Raw genomic sequence first — 25,688 nt, forward strand, 5'->3', positions numbered from 1 at the left:
AGGCACTTTCTAGACCTGAAGGCTTTTTGGAAAAATGTGAATACGTGGCCAGAGGGTTTTTTACGTATGTTTGTCCATGATCAAGAAGAAGCTTTGATGTGCAACCTTAATCGAGTGGAAGGGCTTCATAAAGGACAGACGGATGTTGAGATAACGTCAAATGAGTTTCCCACCTTCTTGTGAGATCAAGCCAGGATCAGAGAATCAGACAACGCAACTCGAACAAAATTCACTCTGAAGAAGAACAAGTTTTGCTCCTTAGGTGATTAATTTCTAAATTCTGAAATGACAAGTTTGTGATAAAGCAATAATAATAACGTGTTTTATTATGCCAGGTAACTCTCGTTACTTTTGTGAACATCCAGTATTTACCATTATGATTTGTTTGCCGAGCATGTAGCGTATCCCTCTGAGTATTAGTTTTTGTTAGTTATATTGGATAGATACAATTCGAATTTTGCCACTATTCAATTCTATCATTCAAAAGAAAATCTCAAGCAATGACTTAGAAAAGAGCGTAAAAACGTGAACAGCAGGAAGAGAAATAATACGAAATAGAATAATGATTTTGAATTTTTGTTTAAATAACTTTTGCGAGAGTTCTTTGTTATTTTTCTTATAATTGTATCAGAATAGCGGCTTTGCAAAATAGCTGAAAGTGCCAAAATCTCCGCAGCATATGAAGCAGCATTTTCGTGGAAGATAACATGAAAATGAAATTTTGGATACGTAATAGTTCACGTAAAATTTATTCATGTTGCACCATTTGCTTGTTTTCCTGTGTCTAAGTTGAGGTAGTCTTTGCTAATCAACTGAATACCAAAGCAGGACAGCGAAATGTCAATCCGCTCCCGCGAACACGAAAACCGACATATAAGCACTATAATTCAAAGAAAAGCAATACAAACTACGTGCTACTGTTTTTCTGATTTTCATTTATTAATGTGAGGGTAGTTTCATTTATCCCAGAGTCAATTATTGTTAATTTCCACCGCTTTTATGTGATTGGCTTGAATGCATGACCTCTTGTGTATATTGCTATTGATTGACCTAGTGATTGCTCTTCCTGTAATATTAGTAATTTTTTTCATATTTTTTGGCAGTTAATTATTGAAGTTGTTTATTTGTTGTTATTATTTGTTTAAATGTAAATATAATTATGAATAGCAAATTTTGTAAAATGCCATTTATTGTCGCAAGTGTATGAGTTGACTTTGAATAAAATTTGTCTATTTGATTTATAATTGTGAATGCATATTATATTCTAAATAAAAATATGAAATAATAATTTACAACAATCATATATTTTATGAAATTATAAATTTTATGAAAAAATTGTAAAGCTATGTCAGTTAAGTCAGATTCTTGTGAAACAGTCGGATGATAATATGGAATGGAAAATCAGATGATAAACAGTACTGTAGGAAGAGAAGTAAAAAGAGCAGCTCTAGGAACAGGAAAGCAGTTGTTTTGACTTTGCCTTAGGTCATGTTTCCTGTGGTGTGCGTGCTTATTCTGATATAGCGACCAAGAAACTGAGTCGAGTATCAGTATTAGTTATGGAGTATGACAAGCGTCAGGTGTCCAGGAACGCCGCTACAGATGGTTTTTATGTTCATGAGAAGAATTTTTGACTGATAAAAAATTCAGAAATATTTTACCCAAAATTAACTCTCAATTAAAGTTTCAATAACATGCAAGTATTTTCAAAATGTTTATAAATTCTACATAGAACCATCAGTTAAGTCACATGAGATAACATGCGGTAAACACTGTTTGAAAAGCATAACATTTGATTTAAAGAAATGAGCTTTTAATAAGTCATGTGATATGGGAAAACTGACCAGCAATAGAGAATCCCAAATAACGTGTCAGCAAGTCAAGCAAAACAATTCAAATGTGAATGTAGCAAGGGCAGGGAACAATTGCTACACTTCGGTTGCTAACAATCAATTTTTGAAACGGACTGTAATTCTTCATGCCGAATTTATTCTTCTATCAAATCGTGCGTCCAACACATCTTCTACATTCTGGAGTAAATATACCAGTTTCAGAATTAGGCTTAGGCAGAACAATATGGCGTGGATTGACCAAAGTGGCAGTGACGGATAAATTTAGGAAACAATTTCCATTGAATGATTTAATTTCAACCTATGCAAAACAACGAGGTTGTTAGTATTCTCTCTAAAGGAGAACACTTTTTTTCTATGATTTTACTTTTTGTATTAGGAACTTTGGACATCTGAGGATGAAGAAGCAGGAAAAGCATTAGCGGCTAAGAAAGCACTTCAAGCATCCAAAGGTGGTAAGAAGAATGTGAAATCAGTTACCGATGAAATTCTAGGCGAATCAACGTCTGCACAAAAGAAGGTTACCAATTGCTTCTTTTCTTAGTTTGTTAAAATACAGATATTTTAATAAATTTTCAGAATTACCTACTTTCTTGGTTGTATGGTTTGAAAAAATGATGGATTCATATACATCGTCAGAGGAGGAAAAGGCCTCATAAGATGATCGAATCTGATGTGATGACTTCTCAAGCCACCGGACCTACTCATCGGGTTGATCAAATGCTTTGAGCGAGTCCAAGAAACCTTCTTACTCGTCCTTGGAACATTATTCAAGTATTTATACAGTTAAAAAAATTACTTTAATTATTTGTTATATTTTATTTTTAAGATTTTTAAAAACAAAGAGCTTGGCTTGTTTGCATATTGGGTTTCGATTGGTTCTGAATTGCACAATGTTCGACTTCGAGCACCAAGAATTTTTTACGTCTATCAGCAGATTCCAAAACAGATTGATTCTACCGATGATGAACTTTTTTCAGATACTAAAGTTTATCCGGAAAATCCTTTAATAGCAACATCATTTCTTCATGTTATTGTAAGTTAAAATGCACTGCATTTGAATGGTTGTTGAAACGTGTGAAGACTTTAATTATTTGTATTCCATTAGATATCTTCCTTCATATATATATATTCTCTTCTTTGCTAACTTTTTTTGAAAATATCTCAGCTAACTAAGGAAAGGTATTATTATAAATTAACAGTGCTGGTGAAATGTTGGACATCAGAACTCTATGCTTATGAAATTTGCATTATTCAATAATATTACACATATAATACTCTCCTTATACAGAATCTTCATGGAACCAGTAGCTGCGGCATCACATAACCACTGCATTCTATTGTATGTTATTGAAATATAATGAAACTTTTAACTGTTTGTTTTAACTAATATTTATCGGACATTTCACTATTACACTGCCAATAAACGTTCAACTAGCAAATTTATTTTTTTGCTTCGCATTTTTGCAAAATTTATGAATAACTGAAACAAACAATTTGTTTCAAAAACTTTCATTATTTGAGAATTGAAATTTTAATGCACATATTTCATAAACAAAATAAAATCAATAACGAACACTCTACATTGTCAATTTTAATTTTGTGGGTAAACGATATAATATAAAATATCGCAAACCACAGTGAAGAATTTGCATAAAATTTGAAGGATATTTTACTCAACGTTTGCCATTCATAACTGCTTGTTGCATTTTCATATTTTATTCTCAATTTAATACAGTTATTTGAATAAAAAATTTTTTCTTTTCAATTTTAATTTATACGTCGAATAAAAAATTAAATGTATAAGAAAAAGACTACTGAATGGTAAACGGTAAAACTATGTAAACTGAAAACGTATTATTTGTTGATCAGCACAGCATTTACGTAAACAGCTCAAGTGCCTCAAGACAGCATTATTAAATCAATAACTTAAATTTCCAAAATGACACATTTCAAAAACAGTATATTCCAATGAATGTGCAAATACTTTGAAAAGAAAATATTCAACGCAGACAAGAAGCTGTAGAAATATTTGTTAATATATATATATATATATATATATACAAAATCCACCATATTAAAATAAAATTTGTAAACATACAAATTAGTAATCTTAAATAAAATGTCATTTCTTTCATTGTGAAATAGTATTGATTTCTAAAAATATTCTTTTTAAATTAATTTTACTACAGATTTCAAACTTTCAGATCTAAGAAACGAATAAAAGCAAATTGGTTCCTCTTATTAAAAGAAGTAAATAATTGATAATAATTACGTAATAAACTAGAAAAATACTTATGAAAATTGTAAATAATTCCACAGCTTATGTGCATATTTACATAAATAATAAAAGTATAATAGTGAAAAGACAGGAAATTTTTTATTGATAATAAATATGTGTATAATAGAAATAAATTTCTATATAAACGAAGTGCAAATTACGGAAATCAGTCCGTGTAAACAATTCTTGTACTTCAGCAGCCATGAAACTGATTTGCCTTTTCGCTCTTGTCATTGCTACCAGTGCTTTAAGGATAATGAAGCAAAAAGTAAGAAATCCTTTTAAATTATAATTTTATTCGAAAAAAATCAATTTACTAAAATCTAATTTAAAATTATAAGTCGATAAATAAAAGTGAATTTCATGTTTTTTCACGCCACAATACATTCCTTACATACGTGCAGTATAAAATTATTATTAATGATAATGTTGGGACACATTGTTGATTGAGAAGATTTTCTTTTATGGTAGAAGATAAAACTATTATGCTTAACCATCTTTATATTCCTACTGTGTTGCCACTCCTCACCTTGAGTGACGTATGTGTATGTGTGTCAGTAGTGTCAGTAGTGTGTTGTGTTGCCTGTCCTTTTAACTTACTCGTATCGTGTGTGTTCAATTGTGTTTTGGTAAATAAATAGCAGAAAACGCTATACCGTTGTACGTTAACTCATCATCGCAATCAACCTTCCTCGAATATACAACAGTAATAACAAAATTAAATTAGCTTTAAATTTGCTTCATAAAACTGATTTCCTATTTAATTAAAATACATTAAAAATTTTCAGATTTCAGTTTAACTTAACTGGAACGCTTTTGCAAACAAAAATTTACCATGCTCCTTATCATGACACTTTGTTTTCAATTCATTCGAAAATATGTTTAGGCTCCAAAAAAAGATTACGATTTTAAAGCAGAAAAAGAAGCTGTCATTGCAGAGCTAGATCAGCGCTTTGATGGCTACAGAGAGCATTGCTACCCTTTACCTGGTGATGGATGCAAATGCCAAGAAACAATGAATGGTGTAAAAGGAACTTATAAATATGAAAAAGATTTGGAATGCAAAACAGGGGATGTAATGCAACATTTAATGAAACATAAATTTAAATTTATGAGCATATAGTTATAAAATTATTAATGGAATACATTTATTTCAGAAACGCGTAAGACTCTGTGAAGATACACAATGTAAAACTGATTTCAAAAAAATCAACAGATGCAGAACGAAGGACAAGTGTGGCCAGGATAAATGGAAACCATATGAAGATTGCATGAAAGCCTGCACGAAAATCCAGTACGTTATACTCAACAAAATTAAAAATGAAACTTATATATTATTAACAATTACATTTTTTAATAATGATTCATCATTTTAATTTTTCTTAAATCATAATACTGTTTTAACTAAAATAATGCAGTTCATACAATTTCAATATAAAAAGATATTTAATTTTAACAAGCCCTAAACGAAACTTCAATTGCCAAACTCATTTCAACTGTATTCTCTGTGTATTAATTTACGAATATAAGTACAGTGAATATACTGCAACGTATTTTCAAAAGAATCATAAACTAGATCATAAATGACACTTATTTTTCATTATTATAGTCCAATTCTAATCAGCTCGGCCGCCTGAAAAAGTACACTCATCAGCTACATATAAAAACATTTTTTGAATGAATAAAATATTTTTAATAAAATAATCACCGTCCTGTGTATAGTGCATCCACTGTAATAAACAAAACAATTTTCAAGAAAATATGTAAATTATTTTCCAAATCATATTACAATTACAACAAAATAAGCGTTTCCTATATAAAGAGATATTGTATAATAAAATGCCGTTAGTCGCACAAACAACATTTCAAAGTCTTATTTTATTTCGTTTCTGACATTTCCTTGGTTTTAATAAAATTCTTCTCATTTTCCAATTCTTTTCTTTTATTGAAAATATTTTTCATTTCGAACGCTGGAATTTGCTTTCAATTAATATGGAAATAATTGGATATTCAACTTTTGTCTTTCTAACACTGTAAAATCTATCAAGTTGAGAATAGATCGTTGTATACTGACATTTAAGAAAAGCAGCCTGTACATATGGATAATGGTCGATTCAAAATACGACGTCTAAGCAAAACAACAGTTAGTGAATAGCTTTTATTCAAAAATTCGATATATGACATGGTACTTCAGGAAAAGTTATAAACACAGATCAAGAAGGTAGAGCCACATAAAGTTTGAATGTCTTGAGCACAAATCAAATAAAATGACGACATTAAAACGCAGTGAATCGCGCAATCACACATCATTGCACAAAACTAAGCCTTGCACTTGCCAAATAGAACAGATGGTTCTTACACTTCTTCAACCCCTCACATAATGTCTGGTCCACATCAGCAAGAAACTCCACAGTCGAGTGATACAAATCAACAAGTCTTTGTAAGCAATCCCCTCTTGACAACCATCTTACTTCCGTGTGAAAAAGCAGTTGGTTGAAAGTTTCTTCATTCTTTTCACATAAGATTGCAAATAGTCGAGAATTCGTCGGTTGCCCTTTAATTTTATTGACTGCCTTAATACAAACTTTTAAGGCAGCATGCAATTCACCACTGAGGTTCTTGGCAACAAGATGATGTCTGTGTAACACACAGTGAACAGCGCGTACATCAGGAACCGTTTCCTTGAGTAAGGTGGCAAATCCTCTGTAACAGCCAACCATTGCTGGTGCACCATCGGTAGCCCCTGCAGTAATAAACATTGTGTTCTTTCAAATAATCCTCTAAGCATCGAAAAATTGTCTCACTTTTCGCATCACCTTTAAGATAATTGGCAAACAAAAACTCGTCAACAATGCACTTTAGGCTTTGACTATAATACCTTACATAGGCCATAAGAATATTCGAGCAACCGAAAGCAGACTCATCTAGTTGGATGGAAAATTTGCAATGTTGTAGCTCCAACACCAAAGTTTTCTCCACATCGCTGGCCATTTCATCGATGCGTCGCTGCACTGTCTTTGCACTTAAAGGGATACACTTCAGAACAGGTTAAGAGTCTTTCTTCATAACAGTTTCAATCACTTCTTTAATAGCTGGTATAACAATCTCCTCACCAATGCTATACGACTGTGCTTTCTTTGCAATATTAAGTGAGATTGTGTATGATGCCTTCAGTCCTCCTTCACAATCAACAGTACCAGGTGCTTTAAAAAACGACTTCAAATTGGGTTGATTTCTGATTTTTTCTTTCAGCACCTTAAAAAACTCAACATCTTTGTTTTTCTTATCAGGGTGAACCCTTTCAAGGTGGTCTTTCATCTTTGAAGGCTTCATGGCATCGTCAGTGAAAACCTTTTGACATAGTAGGCACATTGGCATGGTTTCATTAGAAAAAGAAGTTATGAAACCAAATTTCAAATATTCTTGCGAATATTGTCTGCACTTCTTCTTTGCATTAGCGCTCGCCATTATGTCCAGAAATAAAGCGCAGCTACGCTCGCTGTCATGGGTTGCTTCAATTACGCGCGGCCGCTGTCACACGGACGTCCATCCCAAGCAGCTGTGCACAATTTATCATTTAGCTTGTACTAAAATCGCCTTTACCAATTCATCTGATGTGACGAAAGACGCGAAAAAAATCTGACAAAGGCCTATGCAACACATCAATCAAACTCACAGAACAAAGCCGTATTTTCTCTAACTGGTGGAAACAAGCGCTAAACGACCAGTAAGAAAAGGTAGTGAAAATTTATCCTGAAGTCAAAAATTCCCTTAGCATCACGCAGTTCGGCCCCGCACAATTAATTTCTTGTGGTGTCTGTTGATAGCTCAGAAAAGTTACAAAATAGTTCTCAACAAAATAAATTTATAAAATGAGATTTAATAGTTCATATTCGATCCCGGAGTTCATTGACCCCCATTCGACCACTAAACCTTTATCGACCCCAAAACGTCCATAATCTGCATAGAGATCCGATTAGATCTGCAGGCTCTATTTCAACAACCATCAACCTATTGCGAATTTTCTATAATTCTTTTCTTTCCAAAATGACTTAAATCCAAAACGAGAGACGCAAAAAATTTCTGACAAAAGCCTATGCACCATATTTATCAAACTCATAGAACAAGGCCGTATTTTGTCTAAATGACGTTCGCTAAACAAGATTTAAACGACCAGTAAGAAAAGGTGGTGAAAATTTAGCCTGAAATCGACCATCCCCTTCGCCCACTCGAAATTAATTATTCATATAATAAATTCCTCCGATGGGATTCGATCTAGGAGTTAATCGATCCCTAGGTCTCTATAGACCCCATGGATACTCCCATCGACCCCAAAATGTCGATATGGATGTGTTTAACTACCTCTGGCCAAGAAGTTCCGGACGACAGGAAACTGAGCATAAATGATTCGGGCACCATGCTGTGATCCTTCTGATGTAACGCTTCACTGCAAAAGAGGAGAGCAGATGCAGTTGCTCCTCCGCTACTTGTGCTAGAAACACGAAAACCGACGTGCGGTTTCACCGGCGCTACTTCTGCCATTCTCGGTCAGTTTCTGGAGACCGAAGTAGTTTCACGAACAAAACCCAGCGTTTGTGAAAACCACGCAAGCCCGTTCCACCACGTCGTCTCGTCCATTGTCCATTGCAAATCAGACTCACCAAGTGGCCGGCTCAACTAACTGCGATGTTTCCGAAAAACTGTTCAGAATCAAAATATTCAACGATTCACCGTGGATAAGATCCATGTCAGGGCGACTTCACTGTCCAACTAGTACGTCATCAACGATAACTGCACATCTAATGCCATTCGGATTGTTCTCACCAAGCGAGCCCAGATCAATGCTGCCATCAATTCCATCAGGGGCAGACTCTATTTCGAACCAGAGCGGCTGCTGCCAAGTTACCAAATGATCGATGATCTTTAGATTCCAAACGCAAGTAGATGGCGGTACCGTTTGCACTTCTGGAGGTATTTCCAAATGCCTGTACATCTAGGCTATCGAGCCTATTGTCAGGCATCATCATCAGGATCCTCTGAACGTCGAACTGATTCAACTCAATCATTTCTTCACACCAGCACCATCAATGCGAACATAATTCGGGAGGCAGCGGATCATGCCAATTTCAATCCTAGCTGCCAAACCAACTCACTGTAGACGGTGCAGTACAACAAAATCAATCGAACATTTGCGCTGCTGCATTGAAAAGGACAGCAACCAGGAGTCGGAAGGAGGAAGAGCAGATCTCACAAGCAAAGTTTTCATTCACCAATCGGCGATCTTCCTCATGCATGTCTGACGATGCGGTCACCGTTTTGCTATCCCATTTCGATCTATCAAAAAGTGCCTCCAATAAGCATCTTCATCAGTTGCTCATTATCACAAGACAGTAAAAAGTCGTCCACGACATGTTTCGGTGAATCTTGTCCACTTCACACGGCTTGATGTCAAATTCTCCAGTCACAACCACAGCAATTTTCGCTCACGTATCAGCATGCCTACAGAAAGTAAACAATGATTTTCAAGAACCCAGAAAATAATATTTCTCTTAAAATGCTTCTTAAAGCAAACCAAATAAAAATCAGACATGACTTTTAATAGTAGGATGTGCTCAAACTGAGATTTTCTCATTTAGTTATGATAAAAGAATACACTACACTGCAAAAACATCAATTTTATGAAGTTGTCCTTTTCGAAGTACATAATACGCAATTACGCCTAATCTATTTTTATAAGCAGTTGTGTGAATGAAATGGAAATTATTTTTTAATTGTTATTTAAACATGTTATTTTCTCAGAAGGAAATAATACTACAATTTATACTGTGTAGCCACCAGAAGAAAATGAACTTTTAAAAAATTCACTGATATTTCATAAAAAAATACTAGTTTTATGCTATTGGTTTTGTGTTAATTAAATACTTGAACTATTCTTTATTAGCTAAATAGAAAAGATATTCAACTGAAAAAATATATTGGTTTCTTAATGCGATACAAAATACTGATAAAACAGAATGAAATTTGGCAGATTAATACATTACCATTAAGTAGCGTGTACCTTTTCGCCACTATTAACCGATGGATCAGACTGCAATAGGCAACTTTCGATTCGATCACCGCAATCCGACGTCACCTTGCATCCTCTTTAACGGTTCGCAACCATTTGGAATAAAACAATCAACCTTCGTAGTGGACTTGAAAAATGTAAACTGATTCAAATAACAAACAATCAACGTGGCAAAAGACATTACGCGCAAACAAACCACAACCATTACAATGACAATGAACAGCCAACCCTCACTTTCTTTCTACTGTAGGTTTTCGCCGACACCTTCCGTGAAAATCAAGTGCAGTTTATAAACTATTTACGTTTGCGATACATCATAAGAAAATTGATATAATGAGAAAATTCTTGAATATTAAAATTATTTACAACGATAAATAAATTATTTGCATTACTTTTTGTTTGTATATTTGCATAATTTCGCAAAATGGAATTTCATTACGAGTTGTAACGAGCGAAACTACGGGTTTACTCGCTCGCGAACTTAGTGGACTGCATCTTTGTTCGTATTGAAAGGTGGGAAAGTCAAATCCGGTCGACAATCCGACTGCTGGAATTCATTCGGCAGTGAACCTGGTGGCCTGCACTTGAACTCGGGTTACGGTAGAAGGAAGGACTAGCCGAGTTGGCAATAAGGTGCGCGTGTGATACGAGTGATTGTTCGTGTGTAACATTCTGTTTTGTGTTTGTGCTCATTGATCGTGTTGTGGTTTGTCACTGCACCATTGGTTCTGTTTCTAAGCCTGCATCTTCGCTTAGTAAAGTCTGTTTCCACCTATTTGTCTTGCTTTGTGTCACGTTCGGAAACGAACGTGGCTCGGATTGCGGCTAGGTAATCATTGTTGATTTCACCTGACGCCGAATAAAAATTACATTCCACTAGCTTTCAAACAACAACGGTTTTGTCGCTAACACCGACCTTAATCATGTTGCACTGACTTCCGTCACGATAACCGTCAATCAAAACCTAGATCAAGTGTCGATACAGTTTACTCAAAACGAATGATAGTGAGCCAGGGATGATAAGACAAGAAATCACTCAATATAGCACAAACAAGCAAAACAAACTTTGAAGGCAATCTTCTAACAAACGACAAACCCACAACTTTCTCGCAAAACCCTAGAGTCTAGTGTTTCCCAAACTTTTTCAGGCTATCGTCCCCTTGAGAGACACATATTTTTCAAACGCCCCCCCTAAATTACTGTCAAAAAAATAATGAATTTTTAAACAGACTATTTATTCAAATCGAGTGTTCTTTCAAAAATAATCATATAGTGAAAAAAATAATGTGATGGATGGGGTTGCTGCATTGCGACTAATCTGTCTACAATGGGTTCAATGTTGGTAAGGAACAGTCGTAAATCACCACGTTTGTCGATTTGCAGTCGGTTTCTTTTCTTTGTTAGAAAATCAGTGACAACACTAAAGCCACGCTCAACTAAATAGGAAGATGGGAAGGCGGGTAGGAACTTTCTTACCATTCTCCATAAATCGGGATAGAGGTCAGATATTTGTTTTTGTAACCAGAAAGAATGATATCCGTTCTTAAACTTCGGCTTTAACTCTTCATTGGTTTGTAAATCAATTAACTCCTCTTCTAATTCCATTTCGATTTCATCAGTGTTTGAAAATAGGTTTATCACCCAATTTATAATCTTCATTTTGAGAATATCTTGAAATCTTTCTTGCATGTCCTTTTGTAGCACATCTAAATGATCACAATAGATTTGAATGTCATCGTCGTGTACTTCTCCATTTTCCCTGAGTGCAGCAACGCTTGGAAATTGATAAAATTCTCTGCGCCCAAGGTTGCGTTTGAACAAAGCCAGCTTTGATATGAATGGTGAAATGAGAAATCTCGTCTTTATTAGATTAAGTTCGCTTCCTTGCAGTTGCAGATTAAGTTCATTAAACTTGGAAAATAAATCAGCCATATATGCTATGTCACTTTTGTACTTCCTCAAGCTGTCTCTCAGTGAAAGGTCTTTGTTTTGAAAGAATTCCAAAATGGTTTCAAAAAGCTCATAAAAGCGACTTAAACAAGCACCTTTCGATAACCACCGGACTTCAGTGTGCATCAGCAGGCGATTGAATTCTTCGTCATTTTGTTCGCACAACTGGCTGAATAATCTATCATTTAAAAGAATGCTTCTGATTTTGTTTATTGCCGCAATGACGTATCCCAAAGAGCAATGTAAACGTTCAGTAAAGTGCTTTGCAACTAGATGTTGTCTGTGAATTACGCAATGCACCGCCAGTACATCCGGCACTGAGTCTTTCAGAACGAAAATCAGTCAGGTATGCGATGAATCCACGATGGCAACCTACCAATGCCGGTGCGCCATCTGATGCAACCGCTAGCAAATTCGTAAGGGAAAACTCTTTTTCTTTAAAAAATTCTTCAACGGCAAGAAATATCGATCGTTCTGTTGTATCTGTTTCCAACGGCTTCGCAAACAGTAACTTTTCATTTATTTTTTCTTCTTTAATAAATCGAACATAAGCTAATAGTAAAGCTTCATTACCCGGCAGTGTTGATTCATCCTGTTGTAACGAAAATTGTACAGTCCTCAAATAATTGTACAACGTATCTTCCACATCAGTGGCCATTTCATCAATTCGACGTTGCACCGTAGTATTGCTTAAAGGTATTTTCTTGATTATGTCCGTTGCCGGCTTATGCAACACCGCATGCAAAACCTCACTAACCGCCAGGAAGATCAATTCTTCGCCAATAGTGTGTGGCTTACCGGTTTTGGCAATAAGTAAAGAGATATTGTAGGATGCTTTCATTTCATCACGTTCTTGCTGTGCCGTCGATGAGAACATAGTTGTTAAAGTTGGTCGCGCATGAAATTTGAATGTCTCGAAGTGACTGAAAATAAGACAAATCCTTTTTTTCCTTGTCTTCATGTACTTTTCTCCAGTGTTCAAATAATCTTGAAGGCTTCATTGCTTCATTAGAAAACACTTTTTCACAAATCAAGCACATTGGTAGCTGCGCGTTTTTAGGTGAAGGAATAAAGCCGTACTTTAGATACACGATAGTATACTGTCGGCACTTCTTTTTTGTGTAGGGCCTAGACCTAGGATCTTCACGCGTCATCACAGTACGCTACCGTACTCTCCTGACGCGCAGGTTTTCTTACGTTGACGACAGTATCTCCATTCCGTCATCTACACGAGTATCAGCAGCACTGATCAACCGAATTTGGATCCGATTACCAATGACTGTTTTGCTGGAGCGCAGCGCGCGAGCCTGTCAAGCAGCTTGAAGTAGTGGTCTATGCAGATGTAAAGATCGTCTACAAAGCTACGCACCCTTAATATCTTTTATCATAAAATTAAAAAAATAATAATTTACTTTTTTGCTGTGAATATGAACATAAATCTTTAATATTCAATTATTCATTGTTTTTAGAATGTGCATCCTTTTTTCCAAAATCAGTAATTTTTAGGTCGTTTATTTAAAGTATATTTTTCACAAGCTCCAGCAATATCTTCTTAATTTCTGCTTAACATCCAAGAAATCGATATAGAGCAAATGCATTACTTCAGCACCAGACTTGTGAGTTCAGCGTTTTATTTATATACAGATTCACATAAGGTGAGTGACTGATGATGATTATCGTGCGTAATTAATTAACAGTTGAATTTCATCGCCTTCAACATTCTTGGTGCTTTACTAACGTCACTTCAAAATGACATTCTTTAGCTTCCTAGTCTGTTATATCAGCTGAGTTGCACTTCCAACTGTTATATTGTGCTATTAAACCAAAAAAAGTTATAAATTGACAAAGTTCCTGTAGATGCATTGCAAATTATGACTGGCTTAAATTGTGGTAAATAAATGTAATTTTCAATATTTATGATCTTAAACATTTTGATCTCACTATTTGAAAATTCGGAAATTAATCGCTTGAATTGGTAGATAGCAAAAAATTTTCAAATGTAAAATGATGTTTTCCAAAAAATTTTAGTTGTACATGTAACAGACAAAAACCAAAATACATGAAAATTCATAAGTTAAATAAACAGAACAACAAAAAAACGCTTAAACGATGACTTGAAAAAGAAACCACGCTCATCACCCGAATTTATCTTAACAGTTAGTACAAACATAAAGTCGTGATATCTCTTCGAAGTGCAACATGAGAAGCAGCGAATAAACAAACGCAGCAGTAACAATCACTATAAACGAACAACTATAATGACCAACTGAACAAAAAGCCTGCACAAGTTGACCTATTTCATGATTGTATGCGAGTGATGTAAACAAATATCACTGGTGTAAAATAATTTTATTGTGTAAATAATTCAGTATACTGTTACAATTATATTTTATAATCACATAATTTTGTTGGTTCTTTTCTTTCAAGCTTTAGTTAATATATTTTATGAAATTAGTTACACTTTGGAAATGAAAATTTAAATTTGAATATAAAACTAAACAAAAATTTTGAACTTTTTAAAGGAAAAATTTATTTCTAAAAGTAGAGGATTGTATACTGAAGTTGCACTAAGTAAGCATTTAACATTTCAGGCGTTAAGTATGAAATCGCTTTATAAATGACGTTCTTAGTGCAGTTGCGAAAGGCATTGCCCCTACGATTATAAGTTACATAGTAGTGCTCAATCCGCACAGTCCTAAGTGAATAAAATTCCTTTCTACTCATGATGCTTGCCCATGCGCATTCGGAGAGAGAAGTTAAGCAAACTTATCGCCAGTTGGTCATTACATTGGCATCAGCAATACTGTAAGTATAATGAGGAAATAAATTTTAAGTTTTATTTCCAGTAATGTTGTAAATTTTGATCCTTGAATGATTAAAAAAATTTTTTTTTAATAAAATAACATTTCAATAAAAAATTCTTGGTTTTATCCTGCATTTCATTAAAGTAGAACAGTTTCGAATTGTAGTGTCATTTTGCTGTTCTTAAATGCAAAACTTTATTATATTTTTTATTTTTCATTCTAAAATATTTTTTTTAAGAAATTAATAATTTAATTATTGTATAAATTAAAGTGTCTGTAATTAATGACGTTAACGTTCAATTGGCTTTTAGCGCGAACGATACTGTAAATTATGATTTCTATTGTAATTGTGTTCTTTGTCTGTTTCTAATATGGCGCAGAGTTTTCAACATGCAAGTGAAAAAGTTTTTGAAAATCGAAGTATTAGATCAGCTATAGACAGTCGCTTCGGGTATGACATTTGCGATGGGAAAGTCGAGAAAGCTGCTTGGCTCATAAATATGCATGCGGTAATTTGTTGCTTTAACAGTAAACCGTTTTAATCTTACAAGTTTTGGAATTTTTATTACAATTTTATTTTATTTTATTCCATAAGATATTATATTATATTTAACTTGTTGTATTTTTAATAATACGCAGTTGGCAATGTTTCTTTTGAATTAAAGTTCTTCGTTTTATTCTTCGAGTTTATGTACTTTATTGTTATAATTAAATTTTTGTGTAATTATTTTTCATATATATTTGGTTTATGAAATGCTTTTTTTATCCTCTGTAATAATAAAGTAGTTTAAGTTTTTCTAACTGAAATTTTGTTCAATTTTTTTTGATGAACAGTTATTTGCTGCTGTTTTGATTACGTGAAAGTTTTTTTAAAAACAGACAGAAATTTCGAACAAGAATGGCCGTATGGAAAGCGCAATGGAATATTACTTTTTGCAAGCTGATGGTACCAAATTCAAGGTATTGGTTTTTATTTTATTTTATCAGTTTTAAAACTATGTTATGTTTTAGCTACTTTATTCATACAGACCATACTTTTTTGTTTCTGTAAGAGAAGGATCCGAAGCGGATTTTGTTGTTATGGTGACGAAACTTTTTGCTGGATTGGTAGATTCAGCTGAAATTGTTGAGAAAAATGACTTGGATCAGGTATCCCACTGATTTAAAAATTTTATAATTCTGGGAAGTAGTTTATACATTGCTTTTTCTTTTTTGAAAGTGTTTTACAACTATTATTATGCATTGCATGACATTTCATATAATTATGTAATTGAAATTTGATGAAAATATTTTTGTTTTTTATAAAGTAGAAATGATTTTTTAATATTATGTAGTCCATTGAATATTTGGTATAATTACATTTATTTTCTTACAGACGAACCATCTATCCGGCCTACGTCGATTGTATGTGAAGTTATACTTTTTGAACACCAGTGATCTTGTGAAAGTTCGCAACGAAATCATGTACAAAGTGGAGGACAATAAAAAAGTCATTTCGTCTCGTGATTTTGATGGAATTTCTGTCAAGTAAGCTTTTTGTTTATTCAGTTGTTGAAAAGGTTGTTGTAGAATGGCTGTTTAGTTCTGCAAATACGGATTCTGAATTTTCCAATGCTGGGTTTCAAGAACGTTTAGAAAGTGTCTTGGATATCCGGTAAGTCATTTATTTCTTGAGTGAAAGTAAATTTTGTTTTATTCACTGTTTAATTACGCTAACTCTCATTTAGTGAATACGACATTCCTTATTACATTCGCGCAACGATTGATTTAAAAATTTTTGTTGGTCTTTGGTATGATATAAGTGCGACGAATGGAAAAATTACAAAAATCGAACCCATACGAGATCGGATCAACAGACCAGTAAATAGAATGAGTAGTTTAATAAATTTGCAGTGTGCAGTTTGCTTTTTAAGGAACCGTGTGTTCTTGCATTTGACATTGAAACAACCAAAGCACCTTTAAAGTTTCCTGATTCTTCTTGTGATGAAATAATGATGATTTCATACATGATCAACGGACAAGTCGTTTTTTGATGATTTTTCTATATATATATAGTTCCATTAATAATTAATTTTTCAGGGTTTTTTAATTATTAACAGAGAAGTTGTTTCAGAAGATGTGGAAGATTTTGAATACTCTCCGAAACCGGAATTTGAAGGTCATTTTTCAGTGTTCAATGAAGCTAATGAACAATCGTTGTTACTTCGATTTTTTGGTGAATTTCAAAAATATGCTCCGGACATTGTTGTCACTTATAACGGTGATGCTTTTGACTGGTAAGCAAAGTTGTTGGCATTATTGATTCGAATTATGCAATTCATCGAATAGTTGTGTTTGATATTATTGCAGGCCATTTGTTGAAGCCCGTGCTACAGCTTGTGGCTTGGATATGTACACCTCTTTAGGATTTCGTCGAAATGCTTCTGGCGAATACAAATCGCGCCAGAGTTCTCATATGGATGCTTTTAAGTACAGCGGTGATTTTTTATTTTGAATAGAGTTGTTTAAAGTTATTTTAAGATGGGTGAAGCGAGATAGTTATTTACCGATGGGCAGTCACAATTTGAAAGCTTGCGCTCGGATAAAGCTGCGCTATGATCCGGTTGAGTTAGATCCTGAAGAATTGGTACCGATGGCGAGGAGCAAGCCTCAGGTTCGACTAAGTATTAATTTAAAAAATTTGTTGCATATTTTGTTTCATCTTCAGGCTGTGGCTAATTACTCTGTATCCGATGCTGTTGCTACTTATTATTTATACATGATTTACGTTCATCCGTTTACATTCGCCCTGTGCACAATTATTCCCATGAATCCTGATGATGTATGCAATTTGACAGTAAAGAGACAATTATCCGTTTTGAATTTATTTTTTTTATTTAGGTACTTAGAAAAGGTTCTGGAACCTTATGCGAAGCGTTATTGATGGTGCAAGCGTATCAGTCGAACATTATATTTCCAAATAAAAAGGGTGCGGATGTGAAGAAATTCACCGCAGACGGTCATTTGGTGATGTCTGAAACTTACGTTGGCGGGCATGTCGAAGCTTTGGAATGTGGAGTCTACAAGTCGGATATTGCGTGTCAGTTTGACGTCGACTTGACTACAGTGCAGAAATTGATGGATGATTTGGAAAATACGTTATTGTACAGCTTGCAAGCGGACAGCGTGACGTTAGATCAGATTGATAATTTTACCGAAGTGAATATTTATCTCTTTTTTTACCTTTCTATATTCTGTTCTGTTAAAGTGAATTCTTATTTTTCAGGTATGCAACGAAATCAAAGAGAAATTGCAATCATTGAAAGATTCACCGAGTCGTCATGAGACACCGCTAATTTACCATCTTGACGTGGGAGCTATGTATCCGAACATTATTTTGACCAATCGACTTCAAGTAAATTTACTACAACCTGTATGTGTGCATAGAATTATATTTTTATGAATAAATAAAATTTAGCCCCCTGCAATTGTTAACGAATCCGTTTGCGCTGTATGTGATTTCAATCGACCAGGCGCGAAATGTCGTCGTTCAATGGAATGGGTGTGGCGAGGAGAACTTTGTACTGAATTGAATTGAATTGAATTATTATTTTTTTATAATGTTGTTTATGATCATATTTTACTTTTCCATTGTTGTTTAGTGCCGGCCAACAAGAGCGAATATCAGTGGATCATGCAACAGTTGAACAAAGAAAAATTGTCCACTGCTTCGAACAGTTCGTCCAGACATTTTCATCATCTGTCTGACGATGAGAAGAGTGAATTCGAAAACAAACGTTTGAAGGGTAATTATTATTTTTTTCGTTCAAATTTTATCAATTAAATTATTATTACTTTTCACAGAATACTGTAGGAAAGCTTATGGTAGGAATCACGATTTTCGCACCGAAGTGAAAAAGACACTTGTTTGTCAGAGGGAAAATTCCTTTTACGTTGATACAATTCGAGCTTTCCGTGATCGCCGTTATGAATACAAGTGTTTATTAAAAGTGAAAATGAGCTTAGAAATGATTTTTGTTTTCTTTACAACGCTTATTGGTTGTTTAGTCTGCAAAGAAGAAATTGGCTGAAGCGACGGCGGCTTGCAATTTTGAACAAATCAAAGATTTCAAAGCTAGTTGCGTATTGTACGACAGTTTACAATTGGCTCACAAGTGTATTTTGAACTCTTTTTATGGATATGTGATGCGCAGAGGGTAGGATTGAGTATTCCTCCGAAAATTTTCCCCCAATTTCAAATAATTCTCTGGTTTTCTTTTGTAGATCTCGTTGGCACAGCATGGAAATGGCTGGCATTGTTTGTCACACTGGAGCTATGATTATTAAAAAATCTCGCGAATTGATCGATAAAATAGGGTATTGTATGGTTGTTTTCTCTTGTCTTGTAATTATTGGGTTTCTGTTGCAGACGGCCTTTGGAATTGGATACTGATGGCATCTGGTGCATTTTGCCATCGTCATTTCCAGAACAAGCAATATTTAAACTTCGTGACGGCGGTGGAAAAGTGACGGTATCATATCCGGCGGCACTATTGAACATGATGGTTAGCCAATGTTTTACTAATGATCAATACCACGAATTGATCAACCAGTCGACATTGTCTTACAAAGTTAGATCAGAGAATACGATAGCTTTTGAAGTCGATGGGCCGTACAAAGCGATCGTATTGCCTTCTTCTAAAGAAGAAGGGAAAAAATTGAAAAAGAGGTTTTCTGATATTATTAATAACTGAAGCGCAAAAGTGGCAAACAAACAAATTATTACTTTTAGATATGCGGTTTACAATTTTGACGGCAGTATTGCTGAATTGAAAGGTTTTGAAATTAAACGTCGTGGAGAGCTGCAGTTGATAAAAATTTTCCAATCGGCTGTCTTTGATGGCTTCTTGAAAGGAAGCTCTTTGGAAGAGGTTTACGGTAGCGTGGCTGAAGTGGCCAACTACTGGCTAGATTTGCTTTACTCAAAGGTTGTCATCACTTATTTCATCCATAAGGAAGCGATGAAAATTTGCATTGTTTTTCTTTCTTCTTATTCGAACAAATTTTAGGCAGTCGATATTACTGATGCAGAATTGTTCGATTTGATTTCTGAAAATCGCAGTTTGTCCAAAAAGATCGAAGAATACGGAAATCAGAAATCGGCGCCAATTATAGCTGCTAAACGACTTGCCGAGGTTAATTTCTGGCAATTAATTGAAACAAATTTCACGTTTATCTTTCAGTTTCTTGGTGATGAAATGATAAAAAATTCTGGTCTCAATTGTCGTACTGTGATTTTGAAGGAACCTCGAGGGGCACCGACTTCAGAAAGGTTTTGTGTTCACTTTTTTTCTCAAAATGAACTTTTATAAATTAAATGTTTAAATTACTTTCAGGGCTGTTCCTGTAGCAATTTTCCAAGCAGATGCCAACATAGCTAGACACTTTTTGAAACGTTGGTTGAAGCGATGTGATTTTTCTGAAAATTTCGACATTAGAGAGGTTTCTGTTTCACATGAAATGAGAAATGTTTGTATCCTATTTAATTTCCAAATTTTTTAAAATTCTTCTACAGATCATTGATTGGGATTATTATATTGATCGTTTGGGCAGTACTATACTGAAACTGATATCAATTCCTGCTGCAATACAAGGAGTTAATTTTTATATTTCATTGAGATTCAGAGAAGTTTGCTTATTTCATTTCGAAATGAATTTAGGTTACTAATCCAGTACCGAGAATCCCTTTACCCGACTGGGTACGTAATAAAGTTGCGGTGACGGATAATTCTAGGAAACAAGTTCGATTGAATGATTTATTTCGACCTATGCAAGACATCGAGGTTGTTGGGATTGCATTTGAAGAAAGATTATTTTTTTCTATGATTTTATTTTCTGTATTAGGAACTTTGGACAACTGAGGATGAAGAAGCAGGGAAAGCATTAGCGGCTAAGAAAGCACTTCAAGCATCCAAAGGTGGTAAGAAGAATGTGAAATCAGTTACCGATGAAATTCTAGGCGAATCAACGTCTGCACAAAAGAAGGTTACCAGTCGCTTCTTTTCTTTGTTTGTTAAAATATTGATATTTTAATAAATTTTCAGAATTACGTACTTTCTTGGTTGTATGGTTTGAAAAAAAGATGGATGCATATGCATCGTCAGAGCAGGAAAAGGCCTCATGAGATGATCGAATCTGACGTGATCACTTCTCAAGCCACCGGACCTACTCATCGGGTTGATCAAATGCTTCTAGCGAGTCCAAGAAACCTTCTTACTCGTCCTTGGAACATTATTCAAGTATTTATATAATTCAAAAAAAAATACATGAATTATTTGTTATATTTTATTTTTAAGATTTTGAAAAACAAAGAGCCTGGCTTGTTTACACTTTGGGTTTCGATTGGTTCTGAATTGCACAATGTTCGACTTCGAGCACCAAGAATTTTTTACGTCAATCAGCGTATTCCAAAGCAGATTGATTCTACCGATGGTAAATTTATTTTATTTTTGAAAATTTTTAAAAATATTATTTGTGATTTCAGTTTATCGAAAGTGTATTCGCACACTTCCACGTTCTCACCCAGTTTATCATTTGTATGAATATGAAGTTCCTGAAGAAAAATATGAACGGCATTTACAGTATTAATAATAATAATAATAGCTGTTTGAATTTTATTTTCATACAGTTTATTAATTATAGTCAATTGAATACGGAAATAAATGCGTTTCATATTGAAGGCATTTATGAAACGCGAGTGCCGTTGTTTTTCAGAGTGCTTATGCAGCTTGGTTGTGTTTGTCAAGCGAAACCAGCGTTGCGCGATTTACTGAAAGTTTGAAAATTTTAATATTTACTATTGAACAAATCATTGGAATTTTTTGTTTTCTCCTCTTAGGTTCCTGAAGAGTTCAAATTAAATCAACTTGATTCCGCTTTGGATGACGATGTCAGATACCTGTCCGAAGATGTGTTCAAAACAATCTTCTTGTACAATTATGCTCAGTATGTGTCATATTTATTTATTATTATGATTATATATTTTTGAGCACAAATTTTAGAGATACTAGATCGGTGTGGTGTCTGTGCATGCCGAATACAAAAATTGGATTGGTATGGATTGTGGAAAAAAGTGGTATTGCCAATCATCCCAACGTTTCTGCACTATACAGTCAAGAACGCAAGGCGAAGTTTGTTATTTAGCTAGTTTACATTTTGCATTGTAACTTTTAGATGAAGTTGAATTTGATTTTCAGGTTAGAAGTTAATAGCAAACGAATGTTTCCCGAAGAAGATTACACTTTTAAAGTGACAATGGAAACGAATGTTCGTCAGGTATTTTCCCTTTTGTGAATTTATTTATATTTGTTTTTTTTGAATACATAATAATAATAATAATAAATAATAGGTTTATCGTTCTATGCAACGAGCTCTACGATCGTATCACGATGGAAAGCATGGTCCTACAATGGTAGCCTACATATCTTCCCACGGTATCGATTTATCGTTTTGATTAAAAAAAATATTCATCTATCTCATTTTTTTTCTCAGAATGTGATCAATTGATGAGCTTAATTTCGTCGTTGTCATATTTTCCGGTGGTGAAATTGCGAATAGTTGACGGGTTATTATTTCATTTTTTCACTGTTTATTGCATTTTTAAATTAACAATTATCTTCTCCGGTGGTTGATGTTGGAAAATTGATTTCAGAGAAAATGTGTTCAGCTGCTTGGATTGGCAGCGTGTCGGTTGTAAAAAAGTGGTTACTCATTTTTTGAATGTTAATTCCTATTTGACGGTAAATTTAAATAAATGGGTGAAATAAATCGAAATGGAATAGGTTAAATTTGTCATTTGCAGACATTCAAAGATTTGTGTCGTTACATGCGCATCCCTTTGGGAAACGTGCCGACCAATCCGACACAGTACGGCTCAGATTTGAGCTATGCCAGGCATTTGTGCAAAAGTGGTCACGTGCTTTGGTGTTCAAATTCGGATGTTCCAGATTTTGGCGGCAAAGAAACCGACGATCACCGGTAGAAGGGTTCAAATTGTAATATTGAAATTGATGAGCCCAATGGTACTTGTTTTATAATTTCAGATTGAACGTCGATTCAGATGATGCAGTTGATTCACAGATCAACCGAGCGGGTTTTTATAAAAATATCACTTTCGAATTGAACATCGTCAGCTTGCCAATTGCTGCCGTTTTATCGGTAAGATATTTTATTTATTTTTTATTAATTTAATTTGTTTGTGGAATTTATTTTTAAGACAAGTCGTATTTTGGATTTTGATAATTCAGAAGCTTTTTTCAAAGCTTCTTCAACGACGAAAAAAACGGGCGTTGCCACGTTGCACAGTCTGAATTCGTACAATAATGACGAGAGCATTTTGCTTTCAAGCGCTTTTAAGTATGAATTTGTCATTTCAGTTCAAAAGAAGTTTTGCATATTTTTAAGTTTTCTTAATTTCAAGAGTAATGAAACAAATGGTACACGGTTGGCTGAAGGAAGTGACCCTTTTTCAAAATGTATTTGCCGATAATCATATGATTCATTTTTACCGGTATACAATGGAAAAAATTATATTTAAAAAAATGGCCAGCATTCCATAAAATTAACACATATTTTGTATTTTTATTGTTTGTCTAGATGGTTGGGATCGACGGATTCGTTGCTGTTCGATCCGTGCTTGAAACGAGCTGTAGACAGTCTAATGAAAAAGCTCTACTTAATGGTAAGTGAATTTTTTAAAAAATATTCATATGTTTATTTGTAATAATTTTTTTTCTTGAAAAAACAGCTGATTGCCGAGTTGGATCAGATGGGTTTGCAAATTGTGCACGCAGATTTGAATCGGGTGATTTTGTCAAGCGGTCGTCCAAAATACGACGATGCGGTTGCTCATGTCGATTATATTCTGCGAACGATTCAGAATAAGGAAATTTTTTCTGTCGTCGATTTGTTGAAAAGCAAAATATGGAATCTTTTGCTTTGGTTGGATGAGGTGATATTGTTGTTTTTAATTTTTCTATTTTACAAGAAGAAGATGAAAAATATTCTGCAGAACAATTACGGCGGAGTGGAACAATGCACCACGCAAGGGGCTCGCACTGATCCAATGCGTGCCGACACCACCACTACTGATAATGTATATGTTAATTAGTTGTTTTTTTTGGATTTTGTTTGAATATAATTTTCAGATTGGTTTAACGATGAATTGGCAATTGTTACACTTTTTACCCAGTGCATTCAATTGTCAAGAAAGTTTCAAAGTAATTCACGAAAAAAACATAAAATATACAAATTTGCAAAAGTTTGCTGTTTTAATTTTTTTTCCTTCAGATGATCATTGCCGGTTATATAATGTTGATTTATAATTTTCTTATCGATTCTGATTTGCAATCAAATTCTGCTGATTTGGACAACAATGACGAACAAATGATGATGACAACGACGCAGCCGACCATTTCTCAAGGTTTGATGCAGCAGAAGGCGAGCATGAAATTGAATTATGAACGTTTGAAACAGTTTTCACTCGAACTACTCAACGGGGAACTTTCTGAAAAGTTGTTCAAGTAGGCAAAAATAAGAATTTGATAATTTCGGTTCATTAATTTTTTAATAATTTTCCATTCATCCCATTTTACAAATTCTGCAGCACTGTTCGCAAAGTTCAACGCGCGGCAAAGCTGCATCCCGACACCGTTGCCTCCACGTTTCCACGTTTCGTCGGCTCCCATTTGCATCTGACCAATCCGGCTTTGGAGTTGGCCAAAACGCTCTGCAAAGTATTTCATTTTAATTCAAAAAAATAATTAATACAACCACACCTTCTTTTCGTTTTCTTCTCTAATTGTTCGAAATTTTTTTCTATTTAGGTGCTCAGCTTGGATGAAATGATTGCCGACGAAATATACCCAATCAAACGGGACCTGTTGGCAATTTTGAACGTGGGAGAATTTGCTGAAATTGCCGAATGGAAAAATCCATCCCTTTCAATGATTTTACGCGATGTATATTAACTGACATATATATATATATATATATATGTTTAATTCATTTGTATTGCTTTTTTTAAGTTTCCATGTAAGCAGTGCAATTTGTGTCGCGATTTGGATTTGTGTCGAGATTTTGAATTGAACTCCAACGATTCAGAAACGTAAAGCTGAAATACTGTCCACTCTTTTCATATATCTTTATTATGTTATAATATTTGTTTTTTTTTCTCTTCTTTTTAAAGTGAAATTTGGCGATGCAGCCGGTGCAAGACCGTTTACGATATTGGCGACATTGAGTTTCGACTTTTGCAATATTTGAACAATTTTTGCAAATCTTACTTCACTCAAGATCTGAAATGCGAAAAATGTCAAGAGGTAAAATTTATGAGTAATTCATTTTTTTTATTTAAAAATGAAAAAAAATACAACCAACAGGTGAAAGAGAGTCATTTGAAAGTAAGATGCGAATGCGGAGGGTCATACGTATGCTGCTATCGCAGTGAGAAACATCTTCAAAAGATAACTGTTATGAAAAATATAATAAAGTTTGTTTGAATTATTTTCTTTTTTCATTGTGATTATGATAATTTTCATTTTACTACTACCATTTAGCCGATTTCAAATGGAAAGCCTCCGAACTGCACTCAGTTGGATTTGTTGAAACTGACAACACCCAAGTTTGTTGATTAGAAGAAGAAGAAGAAAAGAAAACTATTTTCTGTGAATGCTAATAAAATTTAAATTGAAAACTAA

General features: G+C 34.2%; 8 protein-coding genes across 8 annotated transcripts; 4 read left to right on the top strand and 4 right to left on the bottom strand.

Moving 5' to 3' along the window:
- Positions 1-1,830: 1,830 nt before the first annotated feature.
- Positions 1,831-2,509, top strand: Tsp_07277 (conserved hypothetical protein). Its single transcript, XM_003381528.1, has 3 exons — positions 1,831-2,005; positions 2,055-2,168; positions 2,430-2,509. Exons 1-3 carry the CDS (start codon positions 1,831-1,833, stop codon positions 2,507-2,509), a joined length of 369 nt encoding a protein of 122 aa, XP_003381576.1.
- Positions 2,510-2,528: 19 nt separating this feature from the next.
- Positions 2,529-3,211, top strand: Tsp_07276 (DNA polymerase epsilon catalytic subunit A). The gene is made up of 4 exons (XM_003381529.1): positions 2,529-2,561; positions 2,680-2,886; positions 3,019-3,032; positions 3,142-3,211. Exons 1-4 carry the CDS (start codon positions 2,529-2,531, stop codon positions 3,209-3,211), a joined length of 324 nt encoding a protein of 107 aa, XP_003381577.1.
- A 1,895-nt stretch (positions 3,212-5,106) lies between these two features.
- Tsp_07275 (zinc finger protein) lies at positions 5,107-7,122 on the bottom strand. The gene is made up of 5 exons (XM_003381530.1): positions 6,936-7,122; positions 6,502-6,874; positions 5,840-5,861; positions 5,327-5,435; positions 5,107-5,165 (listed from the first exon to the last, which is right to left on the bottom strand). Exons 1-5 carry the CDS (start codon positions 7,120-7,122, stop codon positions 5,107-5,109), a joined length of 750 nt encoding a protein of 249 aa, XP_003381578.1.
- Positions 7,123-7,179: 57 nt separating this feature from the next.
- On the bottom strand, positions 7,180-7,599 carry Tsp_07274 (zinc finger protein). Its single transcript, XM_003381531.1, has one exon. It carries the CDS (start codon positions 7,597-7,599, stop codon positions 7,180-7,182), a length of 420 nt encoding a protein of 139 aa, XP_003381579.1.
- Positions 7,600-8,876: 1,277 nt separating this feature from the next.
- Positions 8,877-9,289, top strand: Tsp_07273 (hypothetical protein). The gene is made up of 2 exons (XM_003381532.1): positions 8,877-9,032; positions 9,059-9,289. The coding sequence occupies exons 1-2, from the start codon at positions 8,877-8,879 to the stop codon at positions 9,287-9,289; spliced, it is 387 nt and encodes a 128-aa protein (XP_003381580.1).
- A 2,139-nt stretch (positions 9,290-11,428) lies between these two features.
- On the bottom strand, positions 11,429-12,274 carry Tsp_07272 (putative zinc finger protein). The gene has a single exon (XM_003381533.1). It carries the CDS (start codon positions 12,272-12,274, stop codon positions 11,429-11,431), a length of 846 nt encoding a protein of 281 aa, XP_003381581.1.
- Positions 12,275-12,398: 124 nt separating this feature from the next.
- On the bottom strand, positions 12,399-13,302 carry Tsp_07271 (putative zinc finger protein). The gene is given in 2 exon segments (XM_003381534.1): positions 12,399-13,071; positions 13,085-13,302. The coding sequence occupies 2 exon segments, from the start codon at positions 13,300-13,302 to the stop codon at positions 12,399-12,401; spliced, it is 891 nt and encodes a 296-aa protein (XP_003381582.1).
- A 2,021-nt stretch (positions 13,303-15,323) lies between these two features.
- Positions 15,324-25,625, top strand: Tsp_07270 (DNA polymerase family B, exonuclease domain protein). The gene is made up of 50 exons (XM_003381535.1): positions 15,324-15,461; positions 15,832-15,912; positions 15,964-16,101; positions 16,328-16,454; positions 16,522-16,606; positions 16,680-16,812; positions 16,866-16,976; positions 17,032-17,228; positions 17,302-17,421; positions 17,473-17,605; positions 17,660-17,788; positions 17,833-18,150; positions 18,218-18,346; positions 18,410-18,479; positions 18,594-18,737; positions 18,796-18,941; positions 19,000-19,106; positions 19,216-19,308; positions 19,361-19,660; positions 19,724-19,919; positions 20,001-20,126; positions 20,175-20,263; positions 20,328-20,433; positions 20,507-20,587; positions 20,652-20,774; positions 20,836-20,976; positions 21,036-21,230; positions 21,288-21,423; positions 21,476-21,572; positions 21,634-21,766; positions 21,830-21,936; positions 21,993-22,121; positions 22,188-22,266; positions 22,340-22,424; positions 22,483-22,555; positions 22,658-22,730; positions 22,793-22,968; positions 23,034-23,148; positions 23,207-23,346; positions 23,411-23,500; positions 23,587-23,671; positions 23,738-23,941; positions 23,978-24,085; positions 24,138-24,209; positions 24,280-24,512; positions 24,596-24,725; positions 24,816-24,950; positions 25,017-25,096; positions 25,178-25,310; positions 25,548-25,625. Exons 1-50 carry the CDS (start codon positions 15,324-15,326, stop codon positions 25,623-25,625), a joined length of 6,447 nt encoding a protein of 2,148 aa, XP_003381583.1.
- Positions 25,626-25,688: the final 63 nt, after the last annotated feature.

Source organism: Trichinella spiralis (genome assembly GCF_000181795.1).
Source record: "Trichinella spiralis strain ISS 195 chromosome Unknown Scfld1, whole genome shotgun sequence".
Taxonomy (NCBI): domain Eukaryota; kingdom Metazoa; phylum Nematoda; class Enoplea; order Trichinellida; family Trichinellidae; genus Trichinella; species Trichinella spiralis.